The sequence below is a fragment of the Podarcis raffonei genome, chromosome 17 (genome assembly GCF_027172205.1).
Source record: "Podarcis raffonei isolate rPodRaf1 chromosome 17, rPodRaf1.pri, whole genome shotgun sequence".
In the NCBI taxonomy this organism is placed as follows: Eukaryota; Metazoa; Chordata; class Lepidosauria; order Squamata; family Lacertidae; genus Podarcis; species Podarcis raffonei.
In genome coordinates, this window is record NC_070618.1 from 33,264,542 (window position 1) to 33,291,408 (window position 26,867).

A 26,867-nucleotide genomic window follows, 5' to 3' on the forward strand; every position below is an offset into this window, starting at 1 on the left:
TCTCAAAATCTTAAATTTATATCAAGAATACAGAGTTAATCTGCAATCTGATCCACATTAATCTTAAGAAAGCAATACCTTGAGAATGCTGATCCATTGGACTAGGAGGAGGTCCCATTCCTGTGTGCCCACCAGCCCTCATCCCCATGCCCTTCATTTGGCTGTAACGAGGATCCTCAGCTATTCCCTTCTCATGCATGGAATCCATTGGCTGCAACAACAATATAAAAATGAATATCGAAAATCAATTTAAATAGCTATTTCATTGGAACAGTTTCTAAGTGTGCACTATATGAAACCAATGGGATGTGCAAACCAGCTTATTGAGAACTGCTACTACACACATTTCACTGAACATTCAAGTTCCATTTCTAAACACCTGTCGGTTAAGGTGCTCTTGCAGTGTGTGTGACTTAGGTAATAAGTATGCCCACCGACACTGCTAAGTTTCTACATTCTTTCAAAAACGTACAAGGTGGCCTAATTTTAAAAGATGTATGGACATTTCACACAGCAAGATAGCAATGAAACACTTGTCAGAACGGAAAAATTGCCTGAAACATTGGGGGTTGACACAATCTGGAAAAAGGAGTCTCAGTACCACGTGGAAACAGTCACCTGAAGCCCCAGGATGTGGTTAAAACCAGAGAACTAAAATGTTAAATTTCTAAAGAATGGACCTGCGAGGAGAAGGCTTCTACTTCTTATGCTGAAACATAAGAGATGTGCTCCATTTTATTGGGGAAGGGGCGTTGAAAGAAGGAAGACTGAAACAAAGATCACTTGATTTTCCACACCTGGAGAGCACAGCAGTGCCATTATATATACACAGAGGCAAAGCAATGTTGTGGTTTATTACCTTATGCATCTGATGCATGTTGTCCTGAGAATAACCTCCGGGCCCTTGTGGTGGTATAGGGTGCCCTGCTGATGGTGGCCCGGGGCTGGGGCCCATCATGCTATGTGCAGAACCTGGAGACGGTCCAGGGCTGGGGCCCAGCATAGCACCAGGAGAAGGTCCAGGCCCAGGAGAAGGCCCCGGACGAGGCGTTCCTCCCATTGGAGGATCAGGAGTAGACATTTTCAACGATGTTGTTCAAGATAGTATCCTAGGGCAAGATCATTCATTATTAGTGAGAAACAAAGCCCCCAAACCATTTGTGTTTCATTGTCAGAGGAAAAATACATCATCAGTGGTTCACAGCATGACATAGTTATGTGCTGCTCTGGAAACATCACTATTTGTGCTTAGGGGGGAAAAAAGAGAGAATAACTGGAGTACCTTTGGATGATGTAGTATGACTGGGACTTGCTTCCACCCACCCATGGATCAGGGCCTTTATGCTCACAGGAAATCTTTCAACCAGGTTAACGTGACGCAGATAAAGAGGCTTTATTTCCTGGTGTTCGTGTATTTTCTTCCAAAGCCCCCCTTCCATTTCTCCCAGCATAGTCTGTTCAGAAGCCTCTGACCTGTCACTAGTTCATGGGCAGCCCTTCCATGTTCTTCACAGAAGGAAGCTGCGTTATCTGCATCTCCCCATCCCCCTGGCTGAGTAAAGATGTGTGGCCTTCTCTCCTCGCCTTCCCCATAGTCTTTGTCAATAGCGTTTTCAGCCAGCTGTACCTCTTACCCCATTTGCCTCCCTGCCACTCCCCAGTTGAATCGCAGCTCACCAGGTGATACCATTCCTAGGAGCTACTGGCTAAAGGCAAGCCCTGCCCACACGGTGCCACAAGTCCTTTCTTCCAATTTCCCGAAGCCTACACAGCAGCATCCTACTATTAAGGTTATTAATGTACAAAACACCAGCTGGCTTTTGCTTCTTCTGTTTCCTAAAAAAGATACAATCTGATACCATTCAATTGATATTGTTACATCAGAACAAAGGATAAGACCAGTTCCTGACTAGAATCCACTTCCTTCTCTCATCACCCAGTACTAGAAAGCAGGGCCAGTCACCTCAGGATAAGCCAACATTTCTCAGTCCCTCCTTTTTGTCATTAAATCTACCAGACAGACACCAACAGAGGGTTACTATGGCTGTTGTGTCCCAAGCCCTCCAGGACTTTAGATGAGAGTTAGGAAGTGTCTGTACAGACACAGACAGCTGGAGTCTGCCTTAGGGATCCCACATTCTCCAGCAAGACCTAGATAGAGCCCAGTCCAAAGATCGCCTGAACCCTTAGATTACAGCTGAATCACTGAGATCATCTGCAGGAGAGTCTCTGGTCGTTCTCCAAATCGGTGAGGCTTGTTTGAAAACAATGAGAACCTGAGTCTTTAGTGTCATTGGCCCCGTCCAGTGGAACATGTGGACAACAGAGATTCAGTGGAGGCCCTCTGTGCCAACTTTTAAATGCTTACTGAAAACTTTTCAATTCCACTAGGCCTAGGTATGTCCCCCACAATGGTCTGTTGGTATTTGTTTTTAATTTCTTTTTGCTTTTCAGTAGTTGTTAATTTTCTATAACTTTACTGTCTTGCTTTATGTTTTTTTTTATTGTTGTAAAGCCACTGTAATATATGTTTATGCTACAGCAGTAAGTACATATGTACATACATACATTCCCTGTGTTTGGATTTTGAACTGCCCACACCTTGCCTCTCATTGTATCACAAGTTTGGACATCAGACTACTGTTGGGACTGTGATTCTAGTAGTATCCCTCTGCCTGTGTGTCACCTGAAGCAGAATATTTCCCATCCGATCTTCTTTACCACTTTCTCTCACACCCAGAAATCTTATTTGTGCGAAATTCGACTTAAGGCTATGCACAGAAGCATCCTCACTTAACAACTTATTCCTGTAGAAAACACTGCCTCTTTAAGACATATTTTGCGGGAAAGTGGTTAACTTCATTTAGAATGAACATAAATTGCTTTAATTTAAAACTGATACCTCGTTTTACACACGTACATACAAAACCCAATGAACCTAACCATGGGGACCCTAGCTTTCTCCACTATCTAAAAACTGTTAGCAACTTGAAGCTTTTGTTATTTTAACAACCTCTTTTCCATTCCTAACTACAGAAATGCTGATAAGTAACACAAAATCTATCCAAAATAAAACCCTGAAATGTATTTTGTTGAAGTCTCTCATTTTTTAAAAACAGCTGAAATATACATGATTTTTTAATCCTTTAAGTTCACCTACCTGTGAACTTCAGGTTGTTTGTTAACTCATAGCAGTTGTCCACCGTGGCAATGAGCAATTTCTTTGAATTGTCAGTATCTATTCCAATGCTGTTGAAAAAACCACAACTGCACTTACTTTTCCGTTTAAAATATATACACCCTAGCTTTTCAAGGACGCCAGCTGCCTACCAAAAAAATCAGCACAGCGACCTGATATAATAATAATAATAATAATAATAATAATAATAATAATAATAATTTTTATTTATACCCCGCCCTCCCCAGCCAAGGCCGGGCTCAGAGCGGCTTACAAGCAACAATAAAAACAAGTTGAATGATTACAACTTAAAAACAAAATTAAAATACAACATTAAAATATTGAAATATTAGAATATTAAAATTTAGCCTCATCGCAGGAGGAGAAGGAAAGGAAAAAAGAGAGAGAGGGAGGGAATAAAATTGGCTCCAAGCCAAAGGCCAGGCGGAACAACTCTGTCTTACAGGCCCTGCGAAAAAAAATCAGATCCTGCAGGGCCCTGGTCTCATGAGGCGCAGCGTTCCACCAGGCCGGAGCCAGAGGTGAAAAGGCCCTGGCTCTGGTTGAAGCCAATCTAACTTCCTTAGGGCCCGGGACCACTAGGGTGTTGCTATTTATGGACCTTGAGGCTCTCTGTATATATATATATATATAAATGTTATATATAGGTAAGCCTTTCTAGGATCGTGCCAAACACTAAAAATTGCTGCATTCCAGTCTAGGTAAATCACACATTTAAATACTTGCACAAAAGAAAAGCACCCCCCAAAACACACACACACACCATCTGAGATATATTTTGAAACAGGCACTCTAATAAATTTCATTAATTTATTTATTTAGTAAATGTTATTATTATTTCTTACATTACCCTGTGGTCTCTGATGAAGAGAGGTATTAAATCGAAATAATGCATATTAATGTGCCTGCACCTGAAAATAATAATTTAATATTATTGTGGGGGTTGCTGTTGCTGCACCGGCAACTGAAAAGCATTTATTAAGGTAATCCCAAGTAAAATCCTGCTTAAGGGATCCAATATCACCCATTAAATTCACTTATCCCTTCATTATCTTCAGTACTCATTTAGGGAGACATACAAAAGACCACAGAGCCTAGGACTTGCTGATCAGAAGGTTGGTGGTTCGAATCCCCGCGATGGGGTGAGCTCCCGTTGCTCGGTCCCAGCTCCTGCCAACCTAGAAAGCATGTCAAAGTGCAAGCAGATAAATAGGTACCGCTCCGGCGGGAATGTAAACGGCATTTCCGTGCGCTGCTCTGGTTCGCCAGAAGCAGCTTAGTCATGCTGGCCACATGACCCGGAAGCTGTACGCCGGCTCCCTCAGCCAATAAAGCGAGATGAGCGCCGCAACCCCAGAGTCGGCTACGACTGGACATAACGGTCAGGGGTCCCTTTATCTTTACCAAAGACCAAGTTAACACAAGGGATGTGGTAAGGGTATTTTTTATGCATGTGGCTCCCTGAAAACACATAAGATAAAAGGGGATGCTTAAAATGCTGGAACAATAATTCCGGTTCTCATAAATAGCACTCATCTGATTGTTCTTGGTGTGTAAGGAGTGGCTAACCTGTTGTACTCCAGATGTTGTTGGACTACAACTCCCATCATCCACAGTCAGCATAGACCAGGCATGGCCAAACTTGGCCCTCCAGATGTTTTGGGACTACAACTCCTTATGCTTGGCATAGAAAATGGTGAGGGATAATGTTGCAGTTCAGCAGCATCTGAATGGTTAAAGGTTAGCCACCCTTCCTTTAAAATCTATTTGTAGGATTTTTTTAAAAATGTACATTGCATTAGTTTCCGGAGATGATGATTAATGGGGTCACGACATGTGTGAAGGCAGAATTTGTTTTCCTCCCTCAGTGGTTCAGAAGAAAATTGTTACTCTGAAGCTAGTGTTTGCTAAGGAGAAAAGCTAGCCAGGGGTATAAAAAACAGCCTGTAAGGATGCCAAACTCTACAAGCATGAGGGGAACCACAGGTGATGGAAAGTCTCAGCCCCAGTGACAAAATATCAAGGTAAACAGTTAAACAGACAGGTGAAAAGCATCTGAGAACAGTGTTCAAAATTTCTCAGGTGCTTTTTGCTACTAGTGTGGGTTCAATTGCAATTAAATGGAGATTTCTGGGTGCCAGGATGGCAACAACTTCTGCCTTAGTTCATAATTAATACAATTTCCATTGTGTGTAATTCTTCTTCTTGCATACTGGGACAAGTGAATTGCTGTAAGAGTCAAGCAATGTAGTTGAGATCATAGAATTGTAGGGTTGAAAGGTACGAGAGTAATCTAGTCCAACCCCCTGGCAAATCGACATTCTGCTGTAGTGTAGTGATTGGCACCTAGCTTATAAATCTGAGTTTCTAACACTGCGTGAGAAGGAGGTACATACTACAATCTTCAAACTTCTGAAGGTGTATCATAAGGATGATGGAGCAAACTTGTTTTCTATTGCTCCAAAAGGTAGGAACCAATGGATTCAAATTACAGGAAAGGAGTCTCCGACTAAACATTAGGGATAATTTTCTGATAAGAGCTGTTTTGACAGTGGAACAGACTACCATTTTTAAACAGATGTTGGGTTGCCATCTGCCAGTGATTCTTTAGCTGTGATTCCTGCGCAGGAAGGGTTGAGCTAAATTGACACTTGGGATCCTTTTCCAACTTGATGATTTAACTGATGTGAAGAGAGAAGGATCCCTTAAACCAGTTACTGGATCTCAGACAGGCAACTATATTATGCACTCGCACTTCCCAGCCTCCTGAATAAATCACTACTTCCATTGACCTTTATCACTTCTAAAGGTAACACGGTCACTGATGCTAACACTAATAAAGAATTGCTTTTAACCAGGAGTTGAAGCTCATAAGCACTCCTAGTTGGTAGCTAACTATAATTAATTAAGATGTTTGACTATGATAATCTTTACCTAAGCTTCAAGGGGAAGCAGTGGGGGAAATTTGCACAAAATTCTTTAGGCTGTTCCCTTTATTAAGTTGGCGGGAGGAGAGAGACAAAAGGATGGTGACAAAAAAGATGCTAAGGCAGCGCTGCATTTATTGATGCGGGCAACCAAACCTCTATAAAGACAAGATTTTTCCATAGTTTAAAGGAAAACTTGCAGCTTTGACAAACATAAAGAAATATCATAATATCCTCACCTATAGTTCAAAAGAATACTTAAGAATTCAGTGGGACTTCTAGTTAAGTGTTTCTAGGATGACAGTCCTTAAACACTTAACACAGTAATAGAATGCTTTCTATGGTAAACATGCGACTTTATTTAAAAGATTCATGTGCCATTGTCACTGGAAGTTCAGATGGGTGAGAACTAGAACAGAACTTTAATAAATCTGTTAGCTTTTTGGAGCTCTCTTAAGCCCCCACTCACACCTTTTTTACACAAGCTGTTAAGGTTGATTTAAGCCCCTCCCTTGCTGTTATATTTGAGTCCGTGTTAAAAACTCAGATATATAAAAGGTAAATGGACCCCTGACAGTTAAGTCCAGTCGTGAATGAGGTTGTGGCGCTCATCTGGCTGTACTGGCCGAGGGAGCAGACTTTTGCCCACAGACAGTTTTTCTGGGTCATGTGGGCCAGCATGACTAAGCCGCTTCTGGTGAAACCAGAGCAGTGCACGGAAACGCCATTTACCTTTCCGCCGGAGCGCTACCTATTTATCTACTTGCACTTTGATGTGCTTTCGAACTGCTAGGTTGGCAGGAGCAGGGACCGAGCAATGGGAGCTCACCCCATCACAGGGATTCGAACCACCGACCTTCCAATCGGCAAGCCCAAGAGGCTCAGTGGTTTAGACCACAGCACCACCCACGATATATAAGCTACAGTATTTTTCGCTCTATAAGACGCACCAGACCACAAGACACACCTAGTTTTTGGAGGAGGAAAACAAGAAAAAAATATTCTGAATCCCAGAAGCCAGAACAGCAAGAGGGATTGCTGTGCAGCGAAAGCAGCGATCCCTCTTGCTGTTCTGGCTTCTGGGATAGCTGCACAGCCTTCATTCGCTCCATAAGACGCACACACATTTCCCCTTACTTTTTAGGAGGGAAAAAGTGAGTCTTATAGAGCAAAAAATACGGTAATCGCCAAATGGCTCCTTAAAACTAGGTTACAGTCGCCACAATGGAATGTCTAGCTGTCCCTTTTTGGAGTTTCTTCTTATTCATTTCATTTCTAGACCACTTTATATTTTAAAGAGAAAAAAATCTCAAAACAGTTTACAACACATTAAAACAAGCCCATTGCCATAAAATGTGCTGCCCACTCCTACACTGCACTATGCATAAATGTAATAAGAGTAATGCTTCTGTTACAGTTTTAAAAAGGAAAACATAAACATATTCACTTGTACCAAAGGAGGCCTAAATTCAAATATTTATTTATCAAATAATTTATATTCTGCCTCTTAGCCCTATATGAGCCCCCAAGGCAGCTCAAAATTGCATGTTAAAACAATAATACAGCATTAAAATATAAACAAGAGAATTAAATGCCAGAATCAAATCGAATTAAGTTCTCAAAATTTGCCAGCCACATTTTGCGACTGGTGTGTGACTGCAATTACAACCACATGGAGATGCCTGGATGCCGGGGTGGGAACTGACATCTCCATCTGATTGGCTCCTCTAGCTTTCTTAAGCAGGTAAGCAGAAGAGCTTATTCATTGCATTTATATCCTACCTTTTCCTCTAGGTAGTACAGTACATGGTTCATCCCCTCCTCAGTTAATCCCTACAATGACCCTATGAGGTAGGTTTAGAGTCTGTAACTGGCCTAAGAACACTCAGCAAAGTTGACTTGAGTGGGGATTTGATCCCAGTCCGACACTCTAGCCACTAAACACTACTGGCTTGCTTGAGTACTTCTCTTATGGGTCAGCTATCTAAATTCAGTAGGCAAATAAATATGGGGAAAGCAAAATGTCACCTAGAGAAGGATCTGAAATATTTTCCTTCAAGATTGAATTTGTTTCATTCTGGATTGTTTCATTTGATATTTTAATATGTTGTAAGCTGCTTTGATATTTTTCCCCCTTAAAACAAATAATAAGAAACTCCATGGCAAAAAGGGTGCCTAGACATTTCATTGTGGCAACTGTAGGTTTAAGGTGGCATTTGAAGATTAGCTAATATATCTGAGCTTCTAACACTGCTATCATTCTTCTAAATGTGCCAAGCAGTGTTCAAAATTAGCCAGGGCGCATTTTGCACCTGGTTTTCAACCAGTTGTGACCAAGTGAAGATGCCTGGGCATCAGGATTGTGCCTGGCATCTCCACCATCAGGAGCTGCATTCCTGGGGATCATTGGATCTGGACTCTTTTCACACACTAATACCCCACCCTGTAGAATTCTATCAGTTATATTTTATTTGCACAATTGGATTGGATTTCTGGAACCAAAATGCTTTTTGTGCAGCCTGAGCAGGAGCAGTCACCACTAAGAAAAAGAGGTAGGAATAGGCCAATATATGTGTGGACTATCCCTGGATCAAGTGACTTTTCTTCTTTACATTTTCAAAGCTCTTAACCTAGCTCAAGGTTGTCATCTGAACTAGCCAGATGTTTAACTAAAAATCAAGCACAGCCAGTCCATCATTTGAATGATGATGATAATAATAATAATAATAATAATAATAATAATAATAATTACAATTACATTATTTATACCTCACCCATCTGGCTGGGTTTCCCCAGCCACTCTGGGCGGCTCCCAACAGAACACTAAAAACAGAATAAAACTTCAAATATTAAAAACTTCCCTAAACAGGGCTGCCTTGAGATGTCTTCTAAAAGTCAGATAGTTGTTTATTTCCTTGACATCTGAAGGGAAGGCATTCCACAGAGCGGGTGTCAATACCAAGAAGGCCCTCTGCCTGGTTCCCTGTAACTTCACTTCTCACAGGGAGGGAACCGCCATAAGGCCCTCGGAGCTGGACCTCAGTGTCTGGGTTGAATGATGGGGGTGGAGACGCTCCTTCAGGTATACTGGGCCGAGGCCGTTTAGGGCTTTAAGGTCAGCACCAACACTTTGAATTGTGCTCGGAAATGTACTGGGAGCCAATGCAGGTCATTCAGGACTGGTGTTATATGGTCTTGGCAGCCACTTCCAGTCACCAGTCTAGCTGCCACATTCTGGATTAATTGTAGTTTCCGGGTCATCTTCAAAGGTAGCCCCACATAGAGTGCGTTGCAATAGTCCAAGCGGCAGATAATCAGAGCATGCCTCACTCTGGTGAGACAGTCTGTGGGCAGGCAGGGTAGACAGCTGCCCTGGACACAGAATTGACCTGCACCTCCATGGAGAGCTGTGAGACCAAAATGACTCCCAGGCTGCATACTTTAAAACTGTCTTGCCCAAAAATGGCAACTGTACATTCTGTTTTGGTGACTGTAAACTTGGTTTAAGGAGCCATTAGGCACCTAGCTTATATATCTGAATTTCTAACACTGGAGCCATGTACATGTGACATCTGTTTTGCAGTTTATACAATGGCCTGCTTCACACCTAATCCTAAACCACAGTTTTAGGTTACAAGGATAGGGTAAACCAAGCCTAGGACTTGCTTACTAACCCCTCCTCCAGCACGACTGAAAGATTGGAAGCTTCCATGGTATAGAATTACATATGAATTGTAAACTGTAGTTAATGTCAACTACTGCTAGTAAAAACAAGCAGCTTGATAAATCATGGTTTGACACTGGCTTGTTTCATCTAAGAACAGTTAAGACTAACTGCAATATTTCTGGGTTTGGATGTCTGAAGCTACAGTTAGTCCAAAATAGGAGCAAATGCTTTTAGTGCCTCTTCACAGCTGCACTGGAGAAGGGAAGCAAACACAAGGCTCGCTCCTCATAAAGCTAAACCAATGAATCAGTGCTATGGATGAATGCATTCAGTATTATTATGTATTATTTCTGAGCCCCAATTATCTCAGCCAGGCAAATATTTCAATTTTCTGCAGAATTCTGCCAAAAAAAGAGGAGCGAAAGAGTGGTTGCGCTGTTGACAAAGAAAACATTTCAAAAAGGTAATGGGTAACTGTGACCCTTGGGTAAAGTGGCAAGGAGAGAGACTGAAGGAGCAAAGGAAATGGTGTGGGTGGGTTGGTGAATGGCACAAGCAATAATAGAAATGCAACTTCCCCAACTAAAGCAGGGTGGGAAAGAGCAGTGAGCATGTGGGAGAGGCTGAAAGGAAAAGGGCACTGTCTGTGAGGAGAGTCCGGAGTAATGGGAAGAATGCTCGTGGTTCAGAAGGGGAGTGCATCTGTGAAGAAAGAAGGATGTGGAGCTCAATTTCCTAGGTTCCTTGAGAAAATGCTGGGTGTGTCAATGGCTGGCTCCAGAAGGTGGCCAGACTAAGCAAATGCTGTAGCTGAGTAAGGGGCCTGCCATACCTATCCTGCTGTCATCAAAAGAACAACAGCACAAACTTCCCTTTTGCTCCACTGTGCAGTGGAAAATAGCCTAGCTTACTGCACATAACAAGGACTTTGGCAGGGCAAAGAATGGCATTCTCATGACATGCTGGATGTCCAGAGAGACTGAAAGCAGCATCAGTCCATCATAATCGAAGCACAAGACAGAGAAAGTGACAGATAGTCACACAAATTCACACACTGTATAAACATACTGAGTACTTTGCAATTTGCAATGGACTCTGGAATGGAGAACTTACTCTGAGCAGCACTTCTAGGAATATTAAACCAGGATGAGGGAGGCTTATGCCATTTCTTTCTTTTTTAAATGAAGTTTTTCACAATAAAATAAGACAACAGCTTAAAAAGAAACAAGAAGAAAAAAGAGAACAGGAAAAGATACCTCTAAGAACCTCCACAGAGAGATTCCACTGCCTTGATGACATTCCAATTTTGTTCAAGGCTTCCAGAAAAACCAAAGGACAGAGGGGACTGGAGGAGAGTAAACAAGGGGCAAGCAAGCCATAAAGGGAGAAGAATAAAAGAAGAGGAATATGCAAAGGAGTGAAGAGAACTAGGAGGGCAGGACAGAAAGAGCCTCCATCCCTAGCTGGCTATAGGAGCCTGGAGATGGGTCACCCATTTATTTAATAAATTTATTTACCATTCTCTCTCTCTCTCTCTCTCTCATTCACACACACACACACACCCACACACCCACACAAAAGATTCAGGGCAGTTTACATTTTAAAAAAATCAATAAAAATACTAAATATCTTGACCAATACCTTCAAAAATTGTGGGAAAAACATGAGAAAATACTGCTATTGTACAAGAAACCACAAGGAATAATGAAGGAGTAGTAGCATTAGGGGTAGCTGGAGAAAAGGTCATGTTGGAGGGATGCATCTGTCAGTCCTTGGGAATAAGGAAGTGTATGAAGGAGGTAGCTAGAGGCATGCTATAGTGCACAACAGGGTCGGGGAAGAGTCCTGTAACGTCTCTACTTTATGCAGCAAAACTAAAATTCTCATGTTCCTCTTATGCTTGTTATGTATAAGGGTATATGCTTGCAGCTGCTTTTAACAGTTACAGCATAAATGAAAGGTGTTTCAAGCAATCCTGAATATGCACACTTGTTTAAGGGCTGGATCAGACCAAGGCACACTAGTCCAACACAATTCACAGCAATCTCAGCAACCAGTTGATACTGGGTGATCCATTAGAAATTGGCTATTCTTCTACTCTGAATAAACAGTGATGCTACAGAGACCTGCTGATGGTAAGTGGAGGAGCAAGTGATCGGCCTTCTCCGTGGCTGCTCAGACTTTGGAACTCCCTCTCTAGAGAAGTTAGACTGGCTCCCTTCTTGCTGTACTTTTGCAAGCAGGTAAAGACTTTCTTGTTCCAACAGGCTTTCTGGAACTGACTGCTTTTAATGAAAGGGCTAGTGCTGTGATGCTTTTATTGTAATTACCTGTATGTTTTTAATAGATCATATATCGAGAGAGAGCTTTATAGATATAGTTTAATTCTATTACTGTTTAATTGGTTTTTTTTTTAATTATTAGGACAGCTGCAAATTCCTGCATTGCGGGTGAGTGGACTAGACGACCCTCAGGGTCCCTTCCAACTCTAAAATTCTATGGTTCTATCATTCTCCCATATGTTTTTAGTTGTTCCTATTTTATCTGTAGGGACGCGGGTGGCGCTGTGGGTAAAAGCCTCAGCGCCTAGGGCTTGCCGATCGAAAGGTCGGCGGTTCGAATCCCCGTGGCGGGGTACGCTCCCACTGCTCGGTCCCAGCGCCTGCCAACCTAGCAGTTCGAAAGTACCCCCGGGTGCAAGTAGATAAATAGGGACCGCTTTCTGGCGGGAAGGTAAACGGCGTTTCCGTGTGCTGCGCTGGCTCGCCAGATGCAGCTTTGTCACGCTGGCCACGTGACCCGGAAGTGTCTCCGGACAGCGCTGGCCCCCGGCCTCTTGAGTGAGATGGGCGCACAACCCCAGAGTCTGTCAAGACTGGCCCGTACGGGCAGGGGTACCTTTACCTTTTTATTTTATCTGTAAGCTGCCTTGAGTCCCTGTCAGGGAAAAAGGCAGGGTATAAATAAATAACAACAACAAGAAGAGTAAGTACTGCCCCTGGAGATGTTGGCTTGAAGCAGGAGGCACTGGATTATAGAAGTGGAAGCAAGAATGGCAAGTGAAGGTGTTGGGCTGGTGGGTGCAGGAGGGTGAGTGGGGAATAATACTGGGCTGCTGGTGGCCAATATTAGGCCCATTAGAACTGGTTTTCGGTTGTGTATGGATGGCTTTAATATAATATCGACATACTAGAATTTTTATTCTCATTTAGGCTGCTACATAGTACAATATAAATCATACCTATCAACTATTATCCTGAAATGTTAACGTAACACTTAAATGTTGCTAATACTATACCGGTGGGGGAGAACTCACCATCAATGCATTCACAATACATTATTTATTCCAAACCGGTTGCAAATCCATCCACATGAATTTCTCTTGGGGGGGGGCGGATTTTTAACAGTTACCTATTACAGCTCTGGGGAAGTCGACGGGTTAGGCGAGTCAAGAGAGGACAAAATGTAGGAGTGATAAGAAGTGAATGAATGAATGAATGAATGGATTTAAAAACCTGGATGGCTGGAAACTGCCCCACATCCTCATCCTGAATGATTTTTTTTTTTAAAGGACGTTAACTATATCTATGAAATAACACGCCAAAACCGATGCTGAGATTGGGGTGCGAAATGCTGGGAGGGGGTGCTTTCGGATGGGGGGAACATGAAGAAAGGAAGGATGCTGCGGGTGGGGGTGTGCGAGGAGGAGGCGGGGACGCGGGCGCACGCCTTTATCCGCTTACCCTCAATTCCGCCGACCCCCCCACCCCCACCCGCGCGGCAGGTGAGGCGAAATAACGGCGCCCCCCCCACTCCGACCACACACGACGCTTCGAAGGTCATCCTCTCCCCCCCCCTCCTCACGACCCCCTCCCTCCTCGTTCACACCGCCGTACATTTCTTTCATCCATTCATCTAGCCATCCATCCACGCGCGTGCGCGGTCAACCCTCCCTCAGCCCCCACATCCCCCCCCCCCGACCCCACCCCTTACCGTGCTGGCCCCCGCCAGCCGGGCGGCCCGGTATCTCTAAGAGCGGGCGAGGTGGGGTGTGTGGAGGCGAACAAAGGAGGAGCTGGAGCCGCCGCTACCGCGCGTGTGAGAGAAAGATGCTCTCGCTCCCCTCCCCCACCGCCCCTCTGCCGCGCGTCCCCGACTGAGGGAGCGCTAACCAAGAAGGCGCTCGGCCGCGCTCGCTCACCCAACAGGCAGAACAGGTTTCTCGCCCGCGTGCGTGCGTGCGTGCGCGCGCCCATTGGAACACGCGCGTGCTCCCTCTCGGCTGAACCGGCCTTCTCTTTTCTTCCAACCCAATGGGAAGAGAGCTCTCTCCGCCCGGCAAAGCCAATCAGGGGAGCCAAGAGGGAAAAAAGTCCCCCCCTTGAGTCGCCGGGTGGCCAATAGGGAGACGTTGCATTGTTGTGTTCCCGCCCTGCGGCCCCTCCTCCAGTTGAATAAGGTCTAGAGAGCGTCGGCGTAGCAAAGCGGGGGTGGGTGCGAGGGATACAAGGGACAGCTTCGGCATCGTATCACAGCCGAGCATCTTTCGGAAGGCGGGCTTTCTGACTCTGGGGGGGGAAAGCCCCGCCCCTTCATGCCCGCTTCAGCCAATGTAAGCGGCGGAAGGAGAAGGTTTCGCGCTCCCTTGTCAGAGGGAGGGGAGAGGCAAGGCAAAGCGACGGACGCGCGCTTCTCCAGAGCGAGTGGCGCGCGGGGCTCTCTCTTCCCTTCCCCCAACACGCGCACAGAAGCCGGCGTCGGCTTGATGGTGCGCGTGCGCAATAGTGCCGCCACTGCGGCTGAGATTGTTTGAGGCGGGGGGGGGGAGTATGTTTTCCCACGTTCTCATTTAGTTCCTTTACACATGTCACATTATTTTCAAGCACACGTAAACCCCGTGAGAAGCAACAGGGCAGCTTTACACACACACACACACACACACACACGAGAAGGGGTGGGGGAGGCGCTTTTAAATATTTAGTTTTTTTGTTTAGCAGTATTTGTACCCCACCTTTTAGCCTACAAAAAAAGAGGCCCCTTAAGAGCAGCCCACAAAAATCAGTTTCATTTCATCATTCCATTAAAATTGATGTGCCACTTGATTGCAATTTTTTTATTAAAAAAAAACCAACAAATTAAAATCTACACCTCAAAATGTAACAAAATAGTTAAAATACTTAAAAAAAAACACAACATTTATTAAGCACATGTTTAGGCTTGCCCAAACAAGAACGGTTTTATTATTATTATTATTTATTATTATTATTATTATTATTATTATTATTATTATTATTATTATTTATTGCTGCTACATACACCCGGACAACACCATTACTGGCCCCAACAACATCAAACATATCATCTCAGGACTATTTAATTGCTCATCTTCTATCATTGCCCTTCAGCTCTCTATATTGGACAAACAGGACAAACCCTACACCAAAGGATAAATGGACATAAATTTGACATCAGGAATCACAAGACAGAGAAACCAGTAGGAGAACACTTCAATCTCCCAGGACATTCTATACAAGATCTCAAAGTAGCTGTCTTATTACAAAAGAATTTCAGAAATAGACTGGAAAAGGAAGTTGCTGAATCAGAAGGTCGGCAGTTCGAATCCCCGCAACGGGGTAAGCTCCCGTTGCTCGGTCCCTGCTCCTGCCAACCTAGCAGTTTGAAAGCACATCAAAGTGCAAGTAGATAAATAGGTACCACTCTGGCGGGAAGGAAAACGGCGTTTCCGTGCACTGCTCTGGTTCGCCAGAAGGGGCTTAGTCATGCTGGCCACATGACCCGGAAGCTGTACGCCGGCTCCCTCGGCCAGTAAAGTGAGATGAGTGCCGCAACCCCAGAGTCGGTCACGACTGGACCTAATGGTCAGGGTTCCCTTTACCTTTAAGGTGCTACTGGAAGGAATTATTTTATTTTGCATTTCTATACCGCTTTATATTTTTAAGAAAAATAGCAGGCACCAGAAAAGCATACTGTTGTGAACCACCCCCTGTGAAGGGCGGTATACAGATTTAATAAATAGTGCTAATGCTGTTAAGGTATTACCTGCTTGATATCAATAGGCAGGGAGTTCCCACTTTTTTCCCCTCCGAGGAGCTCAAGGTGGAGTACACTGTTCCCATCCCTATTTTATCCTCACAGCAACAACCCAGTGAGGTGAGATGAGATGACAACTGGCCCCAAGGTTGCCTAGTGGACTTCATGGTTGAGTGAGGACTCAAACCCTGTCCTCCTGGGTGCTAGTCCAATAGTTTTTAAAGCTACCAGAGGTGATGCCCATTGCTGTTCTGGCCATCCAGCTCTTCACAGAAGCAATTCTCCCCCTAGATCAGCTCTAGAACACCATTTCTGGTGCTGACCCTTAAATCCCTAAATGGCCTCGGCCCAATATACCTGAAGAAGCATCTCCACCCCCATCGTTCAGCCCGGACACTGAGGTCCAGCACTGATGGCCTTCTGGAGTTCCTACACTGCGAGAAGTGAGGTTACAGGGAACCAGGCAGAGGGCCTTCTCGGTAGTGGCGCCCACCCTGTGGAATGCCCTCCCATCAGATGCCAAGGAAATAACGACAGTGATACCTTTGGATGTGAACAGGATCCGTTCCGGAGCCCTGTTGGCATCCTGAAGCGAATGCAACCTGCGTCTGCGTGTGGATGGGTCGCGATTTGCCGCTTCCGCACATGCGCGTGACATCATTGTGAGCGTCTGCGCATGCGCAAGTGGCATAACCTGGAAGTAACGCACTCCATTACTTCTGGGTCGCCGCAGAGCGCAACCCGAAAACGCTCAACCCGAAGCTACTTCAACCTGAGGTATGACTGTATCTGATTTTTAGAAGACATCTGAAGGCAACCCTGTATCAGGAAATTTGTAATGTCTAATGTTTTACAATTTTTTTAGGTGCTGTAAACCGCCAGAGTGGCTGGGGAAACCCAGCCAGATGGGCAGGGTATGAATAATAAAATTATTATTATTATTATTATTATTATTATTATTATTATTATTATTATTATTAATTAGAAGCAGGGCTGGTGACAGTGCCCAGGCCAGGAGGACAGGGCAGCTACGTATAATAAAATCGTGTTAATAAGGCAAGTGTTCAGATAGCGCCAAACAATACACTGGAAATGTGTACTCCAAATCCCACCAACCCCTTCTGCCCTTAGTAGAAAAAAAATCCAGATTTGATCAGGGCAGCTCTGGGTGGGGAAAGGGTTGAGCACCCAAATCGAAGGATCTTTCCTTGCACTAGAGAAAAAAGAAACAAAGAGTCTGGAAGGCGAACCATTGCCTTATAAAATTTGGGTAATAAATATTGGCAACAAAGGTGATATACCCAGAGCTACTCGATTACTTCCGTTATGCCTTATTTTCAAATTATTTGGAAGAAATTGATAATCTATTACAGCAAATTGTTGGAAGAATGCAGAAAAGTACTGCATGGCAGACCTTAGGGAGGTAGTTTGGCAATGCCACATTTGTTTCCAAAGACTAGCAACAATTTCTGATTGTATAAGGAGCGTATTGGTTACATTAAAAACTAACATGAAAAGTGGTCAGTTTTCACTTTCACAGAACTTTGCTTAGAATTGCCACTTCGTGAATCTGGTAGCTTTGCACTGAACAGAAGATTAAGCTCCACCAGTGAGCAGATCCATGCCAGGAAGAAGCTTCACTTGAATATTTCTGCAGATCCATTTATTTTAAGGGTTACAAAAGCAGGCCAGGCAGGTTTTTATCTGGTTAGTTGCCAATCTTTTTCTTTTCCAGATTAAAATTTCTGCTGAGCCTCCTAAGAGGCTGATATAGAGATATGATCATATAAAGGTTGTGCAAAGCCTCTCTAAACAGCTGCATCTGCTCAGCCAATCACCTTTCCCATCTGTCTGTCCTCTATGAGGTCATGCTTGCTAAACAATGCTTGTAGGTAGATGAGGCAGGTACTGTAAATGAATGTGCTCATTTCTGTCACAGAAGGAGAAGTTAGTTTTCTTGATTTGTTCATTTTTTATTGTCCTAAAGTTACTGTTTTTAAAATATTTATGTATTGCATTTAGGTTAAGAGTTTTTCCAATTATTTAGGATTTTTAAAGTTTAGATTAAATAGGATGTTGCAGGTTACTATATTCTGTTACTATGTGGGCAAAGTTCTTTATCAGGTAAGAGAACAGCTCTAATGACACATGTATCATTTTTTTCTTTGTATTGTTGGTATGTAAATGCTAGCTTGAGGGGGAAACCACAAAAAAAATGTGGGGCATTTTGACAAGTTTGTAAAGAACAATCAGCTGGATTGACTATGGCTTGTACTGCCACTCGCCTACCAGGCAAGAAAAATGGAAGAAAGTTTGATCTTTAGGAAGCAAACACAAAGTCGTTTAAGATTTATTTCAAATACCATCCTGTGAATTTTGAAGCTTAGTATTCTTCCCTTTGACAGGACGCGGGTGACGCTGTGGGTTAAACCACAGAGCCTAGGACTTGCCGATCAGAAGGTCGGCGGTTCAAATCCCTGCGACAGGGTGAGCTCCCGTTGCTTGGTCCCTGCTCCTGCCAACCTAGTAGTTCGAAAGCACGTCAAAGTGCAAGTAGATAAATAGGTACCACTCCGGCGGGAAGGTAAATGGCGTTTCCGTGCACTGCTCTGGTTCTCCAGAAGCGGCTTAGTCATGCTGGCCACATGACCTGGAAGCTGTACGCCAGCTACCTCGGCCAATAAAGCGAGATGAGCACTGCAACCCCAGAGTCGGCCACGACTGGACCTAATGGTCAGGAGTCCCTTTACCTTTACTCTTCCCTTTAAGAAGCAGCAGCATCTACTCAACCAATCATATTTCTTCTCTCTTTTCTCTATGATGTCATTCTTACACAACAATGCTGGTTGGTAAATGAGGTCATCACAGTAACTTTGAATCTACGCATTTCTAGCTGACAGTTGGAGCTGGAAGAAGGTATTGCATGGTTTCCTTGAGTTTTTCATTTCCTTGTTCCTAAATATTTAAAATATATATATTTAGATTTAGTTTTTAGAGTTAGAACTAAGTTGCCTTTAGTTACTTGTTGTGTGGATATAAATTAAATGGCTTATCAGTTTAATTTAAATAGGATGCTGAGGCTGAATAGTCTTCCAAAATCTGATTCCAAATATTCAAAAATCATAATACTTGATACTTTAGAGAGGGCATTTTAGGTAGCACCATTCCTTTACCATAGAAGCAAAACCCTTTATTAGGTAAGGGCTCATCCACACTTCGCTTGCCCTGTGTGCACAAAGGGACAGGTCTGAGAGGTTTTCTGCTTGTCCCGGGTTTTCTAGGCAGGGGTCTGAGCAGTTTTCCCCAGCTGATGTTTGCTCCAATTCAGCGGTAAAGAGTTGAATCTCAGGGGAAAGCAGCAGGGCAAACAGAAGTGTGAATGAACCCTAAGAGATCAGATGTAATAATAAGTAATGTATTGTTTTTTTGTTTTGTTTTAATGGTATATATGGGACGCAGGTGGTGCTGTAGGTTAAAACACTGAGTCTCTTGGGCTTGCCGATCAGAAGGTCGGCGGTTCAATCTCCGCGACAGGGTGAGCTCCCGTTGCTCGGTCCCTGCTCCTGCCAACCTAGCAGTTTGAAAGCACATTAAGTGCAAGTAGATAAATAGGTACTGCTCCAGCAGGAAGGTAAACAGCATTTCCGTGCGCTGCTCTGGTTCGCCAGAAGCGGCTTAGTCATGCTGGCCACATGGCCCGGAAGGTGTACGCCGGCTCCCTCGGCCAATAAAGCGAGATGAGCGCCGCAACCCCAGAGTCAGCCACGACTGGACCTAATGGTCAGGGGTCCCTTTACCTTTACCTTAATGGTATATATAAATGCTAGTTTGGGGAAAAACAAGGACAGGCCAATATATTGATATATCATCCAAAACCAGTTTGAAGTCTGTATTATGATCTCAGTTTCATAATTATTGACCTGCCAATATATCACGAATCATGATGTGTATTAGCAATGTCTGGCTTTCAACATTGTGATAGATCACCAGCTAAACATCACCAATATACAATGGAACCTTGGTTCTCGAACTTAATCTGTTTTGGTCGTCTGTTCGACTCCCGAAACCATTCGAAAACCACGGTGCGGCTTCTGATTGGCTGTAGGAGCTTCCTTCACTCAAGTGGAAGCCACGTCGGACGTTTGGCTTTCGAAAAACGTTCGCAAACCAGAATACTTACTTCCGGGTTTGCGGCATTCGGGAGCCGATTTGTTCAACAACTAAGCTGTTCGAGAACCAAGGTACCACAGTATCATGTTGTCTGAAATAAAGATGTAACTATGTAAACAGGGGAATGTCCTGGAAACTGCTACTACTTAGGGGTATAAAACTGATACGTTTTTACTTACCTTTAACATATTGTAACAACTGCCATTTTATAGTACAGAGCAACAGGGACAGAAGGAATCATGAGACGCGATAACTGGCTTCACGGTTTTCCCCACGTTGCGAATTTTTACATAGCACACACACACAGAGTGATTCACAATATATCACCATGTTGAATATTATGAAACAGTGGCCACAATGTGGACTACAAACTGATTTCTAACAATGTATTGATGCGATGCTATCCCTAGTGTGAGTGTGTGTACTTGCTACGCAAAAATCACAATGTGGGGAAAACTGTGAAGCCAGCCAGTGCCTCTACATAGCTCCATCCTTTTTTCAGACATCATAATATATCGGTATATCACTATATTTAGCTGGTGGATACATTATGATGCATAATAATAATAATAATAATAATAATAATAATAATAATAATTTATTGGTACTCTGCCCATCTGACTGGGTTGCCACAGCCACTCTGGGCAGCTTCCAGCCAGATATCACCCAGCTCTAGGGAAAACCACCCCCCAAAAATTTGGGCAGCCTATTATGTTTTTAAAGAACCATCAGCTGGCTGACTATGGCTAGTTAGAACAGGCAGGAAAAAATAGAAGGGAATTTGTCTTTCGGAAACAATTTGTTTTTAACAGTTACAGTAGTACCTCAGTTTTTGAACATAATCCGTACTGGAAGACCATTCAAGTTCTGAAACGTTCGAAAACCGAAAACTCAATAGCCGACAGCTAGGCCTCAGGATCTTGCACTTAGCGGAAGCCGCATGGCATGTTGGACTTCTGAGGCATGTTCGAAAACCGAAGCATTTACTTCCAGGTTTATGCCATTTCTAAACCGAAATGTTAATCAATGGAGATGTTCCGAAACCAAGGTACCACTGTATTTCCAAATTTATCCTGTCGGTGTTGAATATTATAGTCAAAAATCTCAACCTAAGTTCTGTGGCTCAAGTGGTATGTGTTGACATGCTTTTGACAACTTTTAATGCACACGCAGACCCTTTTTGTCTTAGCCCAGGCTCAGCAAATTGCCTTCACCCAGGCAACTGGTTTCCCACTAGAAGTAGAAGCCTGGTGGTCCCAAGACTTTAGACTCTTTGGTCTTTCTCTGTGGCTTCACTGATACCTTCTAGAGAAAGACCAGAGAGTCTAGAAGGAGCAGTCTAGAAAGACCAGAGAGTCTAGAAGGGCCAAGGAGCAGAGCAGTGATCCAGAACCTCAGGTGGAAGCTGCTACTACCACCAAGGCATCTGCCTGAAAAATTACATGGTTTTTTTGTGGGCAGTATTAAAATAATGAAGAATAACAATAGTGAAGAAGGGTCTAGGGAGACTACATTTGAGTGTTGGCAGTTTCCAAACACATTTGTTCCAGATCAAGGATACCATGCAGAAAACGTGGAAATTGCATGCTGGGTTATGCAGCTATTACGCACACTCAAAGGGAACTTGGCTTACAATATCTTTGTGGCTATGAGCAATTGTGGCGTTAAAAAAAAGCAGCTTTTCATGTTGTAGTTTTATTTTTTCACACATGATTTTGATGATGAGGTTTGCTCTTTGGTAGTTACAACCAGGTTCTCACCCAGTTTATTTGACATTAAGAACATACAGTGAAGGTCAGAAACCAATGTGAGGGCAATTAAAGAGAGTTCATAAATAATAGTTTTTGCACAGCGGTGGCTACAGGAAAATGATTCTGTGGTTGTCCCGGTATGTGCTGCAAAAGAATCCTTCAATGCACCCAACTGGGTGTGCCATCAGCAATACTCTGAATAATCTTCCTCCACGTAGTTTGCTGGGAACCAGCCAACCTGTAGAGAAAGCACATCAATATAAGGAATGATTGGAGAGCCATATCAGGCAATGAGAATGCTCCCAGGGCGAGAGCGACAGACTTCAAGATGCCAACAATATTTTTTTCTGATGTTGGTGCAAGTCCAGTCTAGCAAACTCTCAGCTACTGGTAGATGCTAGGGATTAACCATTCAAATGAGGTTCTAGCCTCAGCAGCTTTGAGTTGACATACACAGTGTAACCTCATTGAAGGCACTTCATTTTTAGCAGCTACCCCAACAGCAACTGTGACATCATTTCATGGACTGACAGCAATGTAGGCTAGTGTTCTGCCATCTTTCTCCGTTCAACATGTTCTGGAGAACTATGTAATTATTGTTTCCTGGTGATGTGGCAAGGATGTATTTATGTGGGAGATGGGGGAAGAGAACTACAGATAGATAAGAGGTCTCTTCCTCCTATCATACCTCGGGCTCTGAAAGCTCTCCCAGTAGACATCAGCAGCCCAGTTAATATACATTCAATCAGTGCTGGAATCAACTTAGTACTTGAACTGGCAGCTTCCTAGTTTCTGTATTGGTGCCCTGGTGAACCATGCAGGGATGGATACAGAAAAGAGCAATAAGGAGCAGAATGTTCTGTTGAGTCCACCACAGCTACACTTCCCTAAATAATTTATTGAATTATCCGGACCCAGCTTGGCCATGACCATATCTACATCAGACCTGCACCTTTGCTTCTGACTTTGAGCAGGTCTATGGTTCCCAGTCTGTGCTCCCCACTTCCCAGTTCCTACTGCTGACTTCGTGGATGATCCCAGTGACGTAGCTAGCCGCATGGGTGCCTGGGGTGCTGCAAGCACTGGGGGGAGCAGGATGAGCTGCCCGCGGGGCAAAAAGAGCTCAACCCCCAGGAGCTTGTGCCCCTGCTCTGGCTTTAGTTGTCCCTCGTAGTTGTTGCTGTGTTTGAACCATCTCCCTGCCTGCAACTTCAGCTGCTCCTGGCCCTGGATGTTGTTCTGTCTAGTGCTTATTGGATGGATTACCTTGTTCCAGACCCAGACTCTGCCTCCATTTTGACCCTTCTGTAACCCTTGCTCTGGAGATGAACCCAGTCCTGGTCCCAATTCAGCTGGGGCACACACATCAGCTCCCAGCTGACAAATAGCCCGTGTAGCTAGCTGCACATTGCTTTGCTTAAAAATGGCCAAAGTGTGTTTGTGTGTGTGGCTGAAGGCAGCCACCTCTACACCACAGCTGTCAACTTTTCCCTTTTCTTGCGAGGAATCCTACTTGGAATAAGGGAATTTCCCTTAAAAAAAGGGAAACGTTGACAGCTATGATCTATACAGTTGCATTTGTGCTATTGGAATAGTGCAAAAAGTCCTGACAGGTCCCCAATATTTCTTTTGGCTCCAAAATTCATTCACTTCAGAGGTGAGGGGTGTATATCGGTCTCAGTTTGTTCCTAAGGTACCACATTCTCCAAGACAAGCAGCTCAGAGTGGTATGGCTATAAAGGTGCTCACCCGGCCATAGACCTCTCCCTTCCACCATCCTGGCTGCCCTTTCTTGTTGAGAATCTTTATGATGTCTCCCTCTGTGAGGGACAGTTCCGTCCGGTCTCTTGCACAGAAATTGTAGCGAGCCTTAGCTGAACCAAAGTACTTGCAGCTTTTGCCTGTCAAGGAATAATAAAGAGTTAGGCATGGAAACAATAAGGGGGTGCTTATCACATCCCTGAAACTGCACACCACTTGGAAGGCAGTGAGCATGATGTAGAAGTCAAAAGTGATTGTGGTCAACAAATGCACACAGTAGAGCTTTCCAAACTTTCCATGTGGGTGACATTTTAGACAAGCATCATTTCGCGACACAGCAATTCAGTTTTACTAGCAAACTGGAGGTTAAACTAACCCCTTTCCAGCCCCGGGAAGAGCGCAGGGAGCATTTGCGCGAGACACATGCTGCAGCCAACACACTAACGTGTCACGACACACAATTTGGAAAGCTCTGGCCTACAGAATATGAACAGGCATGACACTATCAATTCCAGGCCTTAATACTCTGCATGCACCAACCCTTTCTCTATGCAGAATTTGGAGAGATCTAGAATATTTCCCTTTTGTGCTCTGGCTAGATAAGAGCTTCCTTATGTGCATGTAAGCCAAGGAGGATTGAGAAGGCCTGGGAGGCCTGATCTACACTGCACTACTACTGTATGCAAAATAATACAAGTTATATGATCCAGTCTTTGTATTTTGCATAGGCCACACACAGCTGACCTCAATGTTATGTCTGCTCGTCAGCCTCCATCTCCATAAGATGCAATAGACTGACAGGTGGATTTAAACACAGAGAAAGCCAAGCAACCACTGAAGAAAGGTAGGAAATTGCCTAGTCTATTAAAGAACAGTAATCGATTGTTCATCACACGCTAGTTGACACAGGTTGGACCACGGAGTTTGGACCTTGTGTTGAAAACGTGTTAAAAGAATAGCACCTCGGAACCAGATTGTAGAAATTCTGATGTCACTTCTGCATCTGGCAACTGGAGGCAAGACACATTTGTATACAGTGGTACCTTGGCTCTCAAAACGCCTTGGTACTCAAACACCTTGGTTCCCAAGCGCCGAAAACCCAGAAGTAAGTGTTATGGTTTTCGAATGTTTTTTGGAAGCTGAATGTCCGATGCGGCTGTCGGCTATTGTTTCCAGGGCGCCTGCACCAATCAGAAGCTGTGCCTTGGTTTTTGAACATTTCAGAAGTCAAGCAGACTTCCGGAATGGATTAAGCTTGGTGCTTTTGTTTTTGCTATTTATTTTGCATTTCTGTTTTTGAGGCTTTTTCAGTTACCATAATTTGCTTTTGTGACTGTGTGGAACCCAGTTCAGCTACTTATTGATTGATTGTGTGACTGTGGAAATGGATAAAAGCCCCCCATCCAAACAATGACTATCAACAGTGCAGGTAAGAATTTTTTATTTTATTTTTATCATCCACAATACTGTCTTATTTATTTTATAGTACAGTAAATTGATTATTGCTTTTATTTTAGGGATTAATGGTCTCGTTAGATAGTAAAAATCATGTTAAATTGCTGTTTTAGGGGTTGTTTTTTAAAGTCTGGAACGGATTAATCCATTTTGCATTACTTTCTATGGGAAAGCGCAACTTGGTTTTGGAACGCTTTGGTTTTGGAACAGATTTCCAGAATGGATTAAGTTTGAGAACCAAGGTACCACTGTAGTTTGGGCTGTCAAAAACAGTGGCCGGGTCCTGCTCTGTTGAGGAGGAAATGGAGGCACGGATGTGGCAAGACCATCCATTGAAAGCCATATTAAATGTGACAACCCCCCCTCCCCAATTAAAACAAGCTGTGTTTTAATATTGCAACACACTCTGGGATCTTTGGGTGGAAGGGCAGGTTAATAACAATAATAGAGTGCCACTGCAACCAGAAATCCAGATTAAATGTAAAATGGTGGGGGCACATGATGGTGTTGTGTACATGGTGCAAAAAACTTGCACTCATGGAGAGTTCTGATTGCATTCTCTGTCTGGAAGACCTTCTACCTATGTGTCTCCTGCCACAGAATAACCCCAGAGAAGCACAGCAAGCCTCCATTGCTTTCCTATATCTTGCTTTTTATTGCCCCCTGACTTCCCCTGAGTCTTGAAACCGTAGAGATCACACACACCAGAGGCTCTGGGCACTGTTCTGTTCCCAGGCTCTTTGAAGGAGAACTGTAGCACAGTATCGAGGGTCTTGAAGCAATCCTTCAGGGAGTTCTCTTGGTAAAACTGTACCAGCTCCTAGAGAGAGAAAGAAGAGTTTCTTCATACAGGCAACATCCTAAAGCTTGCACAATATGCCCACTGGAGAGGAGGAAAGGCAGCATGTGTAGCTGGTAAGGCATATCTAACCCATTCACTTGAGAAAGAAAGACATGACATGCAAGGTACATATCAGAACAATATTAGGAAAAAAAGGAATACAACTGAAATACATCTCAGCTGTTTCTTTGAACCCCAAGCTCCAATTCCCCTTTTCAGAATTGGTTCTTTGGCTTCTGTGTAACATGCGAGATATGCCACAAACTAATTCCCAGGGCTCAACTATAGATTACCATATTTTTCGCTCTATAAGATGCACCAGACCACAAGACGCACCTAGTTTTTGGAGGAGGAAAACAAAAAAATATATATTCTGAATCTCAGAAGCCAGAACAGCAAGAGGGATCGCTGCGCAGTGAAAGCAGCAATCCCTCTTGCTCTTCTGGCTTCTGGGATAGCTGCACAGCCTGCATTCGCTCCATAAGACGCACACACATTTCCCCTTACTTTTTTAGGAGGGAAAAAGTGAGTCTTATAGAGCAAAAAATATGGTACATAGAAGATGTATGAACAGCCTCTCAGCAGTCTGCCATTTTGAGTGCAGGGACAGCAGAGGTGGGGATATTTAATATGTTCCTTTCATTTGTCCACTCACTAGATGATACATTCTAGTCACCCCATATTTTCTCACCCTGTCTTGCCCTTTCTAGAAAACTTCTCTCAGAAAAGCTGATACTAAGCAGACTATTGGCTTATTTACACTAACCTTTTGCCCCACTCTTTCTAGGCATAGGAAAGCTCCATACATGAGTCTATTCCCTTGCCCCCGAGCCATCCCATGAAAACCTGCCCTTTCGCACTCAGTTTGAGCAAATGTCAATTTGGGTTTCCCATGGATTGCCATTTGCTCCAATTGAGCTTTAAAGAGTCGGTTTTCATGGGGAGAGCTCCAGAGCAAAAAAACAAAAGGGTGCTCAGACACTTACAACAACAACAACAACAACAACATTTTTTTTAATCCTGTCCATCTGACTGCATTGCCCCA

At 43.8% G+C, this 26,867-nt stretch overlaps 2 protein-coding genes and 1 long non-coding RNA gene across 29 annotated transcripts in view; 1 reads left to right on the plus strand and 2 right to left on the minus strand.

Annotated features, from left to right (window-relative positions):
• The window catches only part of SMARCA4 (SWI/SNF related, matrix associated, actin dependent regulator of chromatin, subfamily a, member 4), a 69,030-nt gene extending 54,962 nt beyond the window's left edge, over positions 1-14,068 (minus strand). For 7 of the 20 annotated variants that reach the window (XM_053370867.1, XM_053370861.1, XM_053370863.1 and 4 more), the window contains exons 1-4: positions 13,787-13,956; positions 3,161-3,249; positions 860-1,109; positions 79-211 (exon numbers count right to left, since the gene is read on the minus strand). In XM_053370867.1, coding sequence (XP_053226842.1) covers positions 79-211; positions 860-1,081 — 355 coding nt within the window. In that variant the 5' untranslated portion in view covers positions 1,082-1,109; positions 3,161-3,249; positions 13,787-13,956. Of the gene's footprint in view, positions 1-78; positions 212-859; positions 1,110-1,634; positions 1,655-1,677; positions 1,837-3,160; positions 3,250-13,786; positions 13,958-13,994 lie in introns of those variants that run through there. The other 13 variants (XM_053370865.1, XM_053370858.1, XM_053370857.1 and 10 more) reach the window with 8 other exon arrangements.
• A 4,538-nt stretch (positions 14,069-18,606) lies between these two features.
• On the plus strand, positions 18,607-25,708 carry LOC128404861 (uncharacterized). The gene is made up of 3 exons (XR_008328181.1): positions 18,607-18,760; positions 24,255-25,076; positions 25,607-25,708. It is a non-coding gene; the product is annotated as an uncharacterized LOC128404861 (long non-coding RNA).
• VAV1 (vav guanine nucleotide exchange factor 1) overlaps positions 21,700-26,867 on the minus strand; it is a 66,776-nt gene continuing 61,608 nt past the window's right edge. For 7 of the 8 annotated variants that reach the window (XM_053370872.1, XM_053370869.1, XM_053370870.1 and 4 more), the window contains 3 exons: positions 25,687-25,801; positions 23,515-23,666; positions 21,700-22,003 (listed from right to left, as the gene is read on the minus strand). In XM_053370872.1, the coding sequence (XP_053226847.1) occupies positions 21,950-22,003; positions 23,515-23,666; positions 25,687-25,801 (321 nt within the window). In that variant the 3' untranslated portion in view covers positions 21,700-21,949. Of the gene's footprint in view, positions 22,004-23,514; positions 23,667-25,686; positions 25,802-26,867 lie in introns of those variants that run through there. The other variant, XR_008328180.1, reaches the window with a different exon arrangement.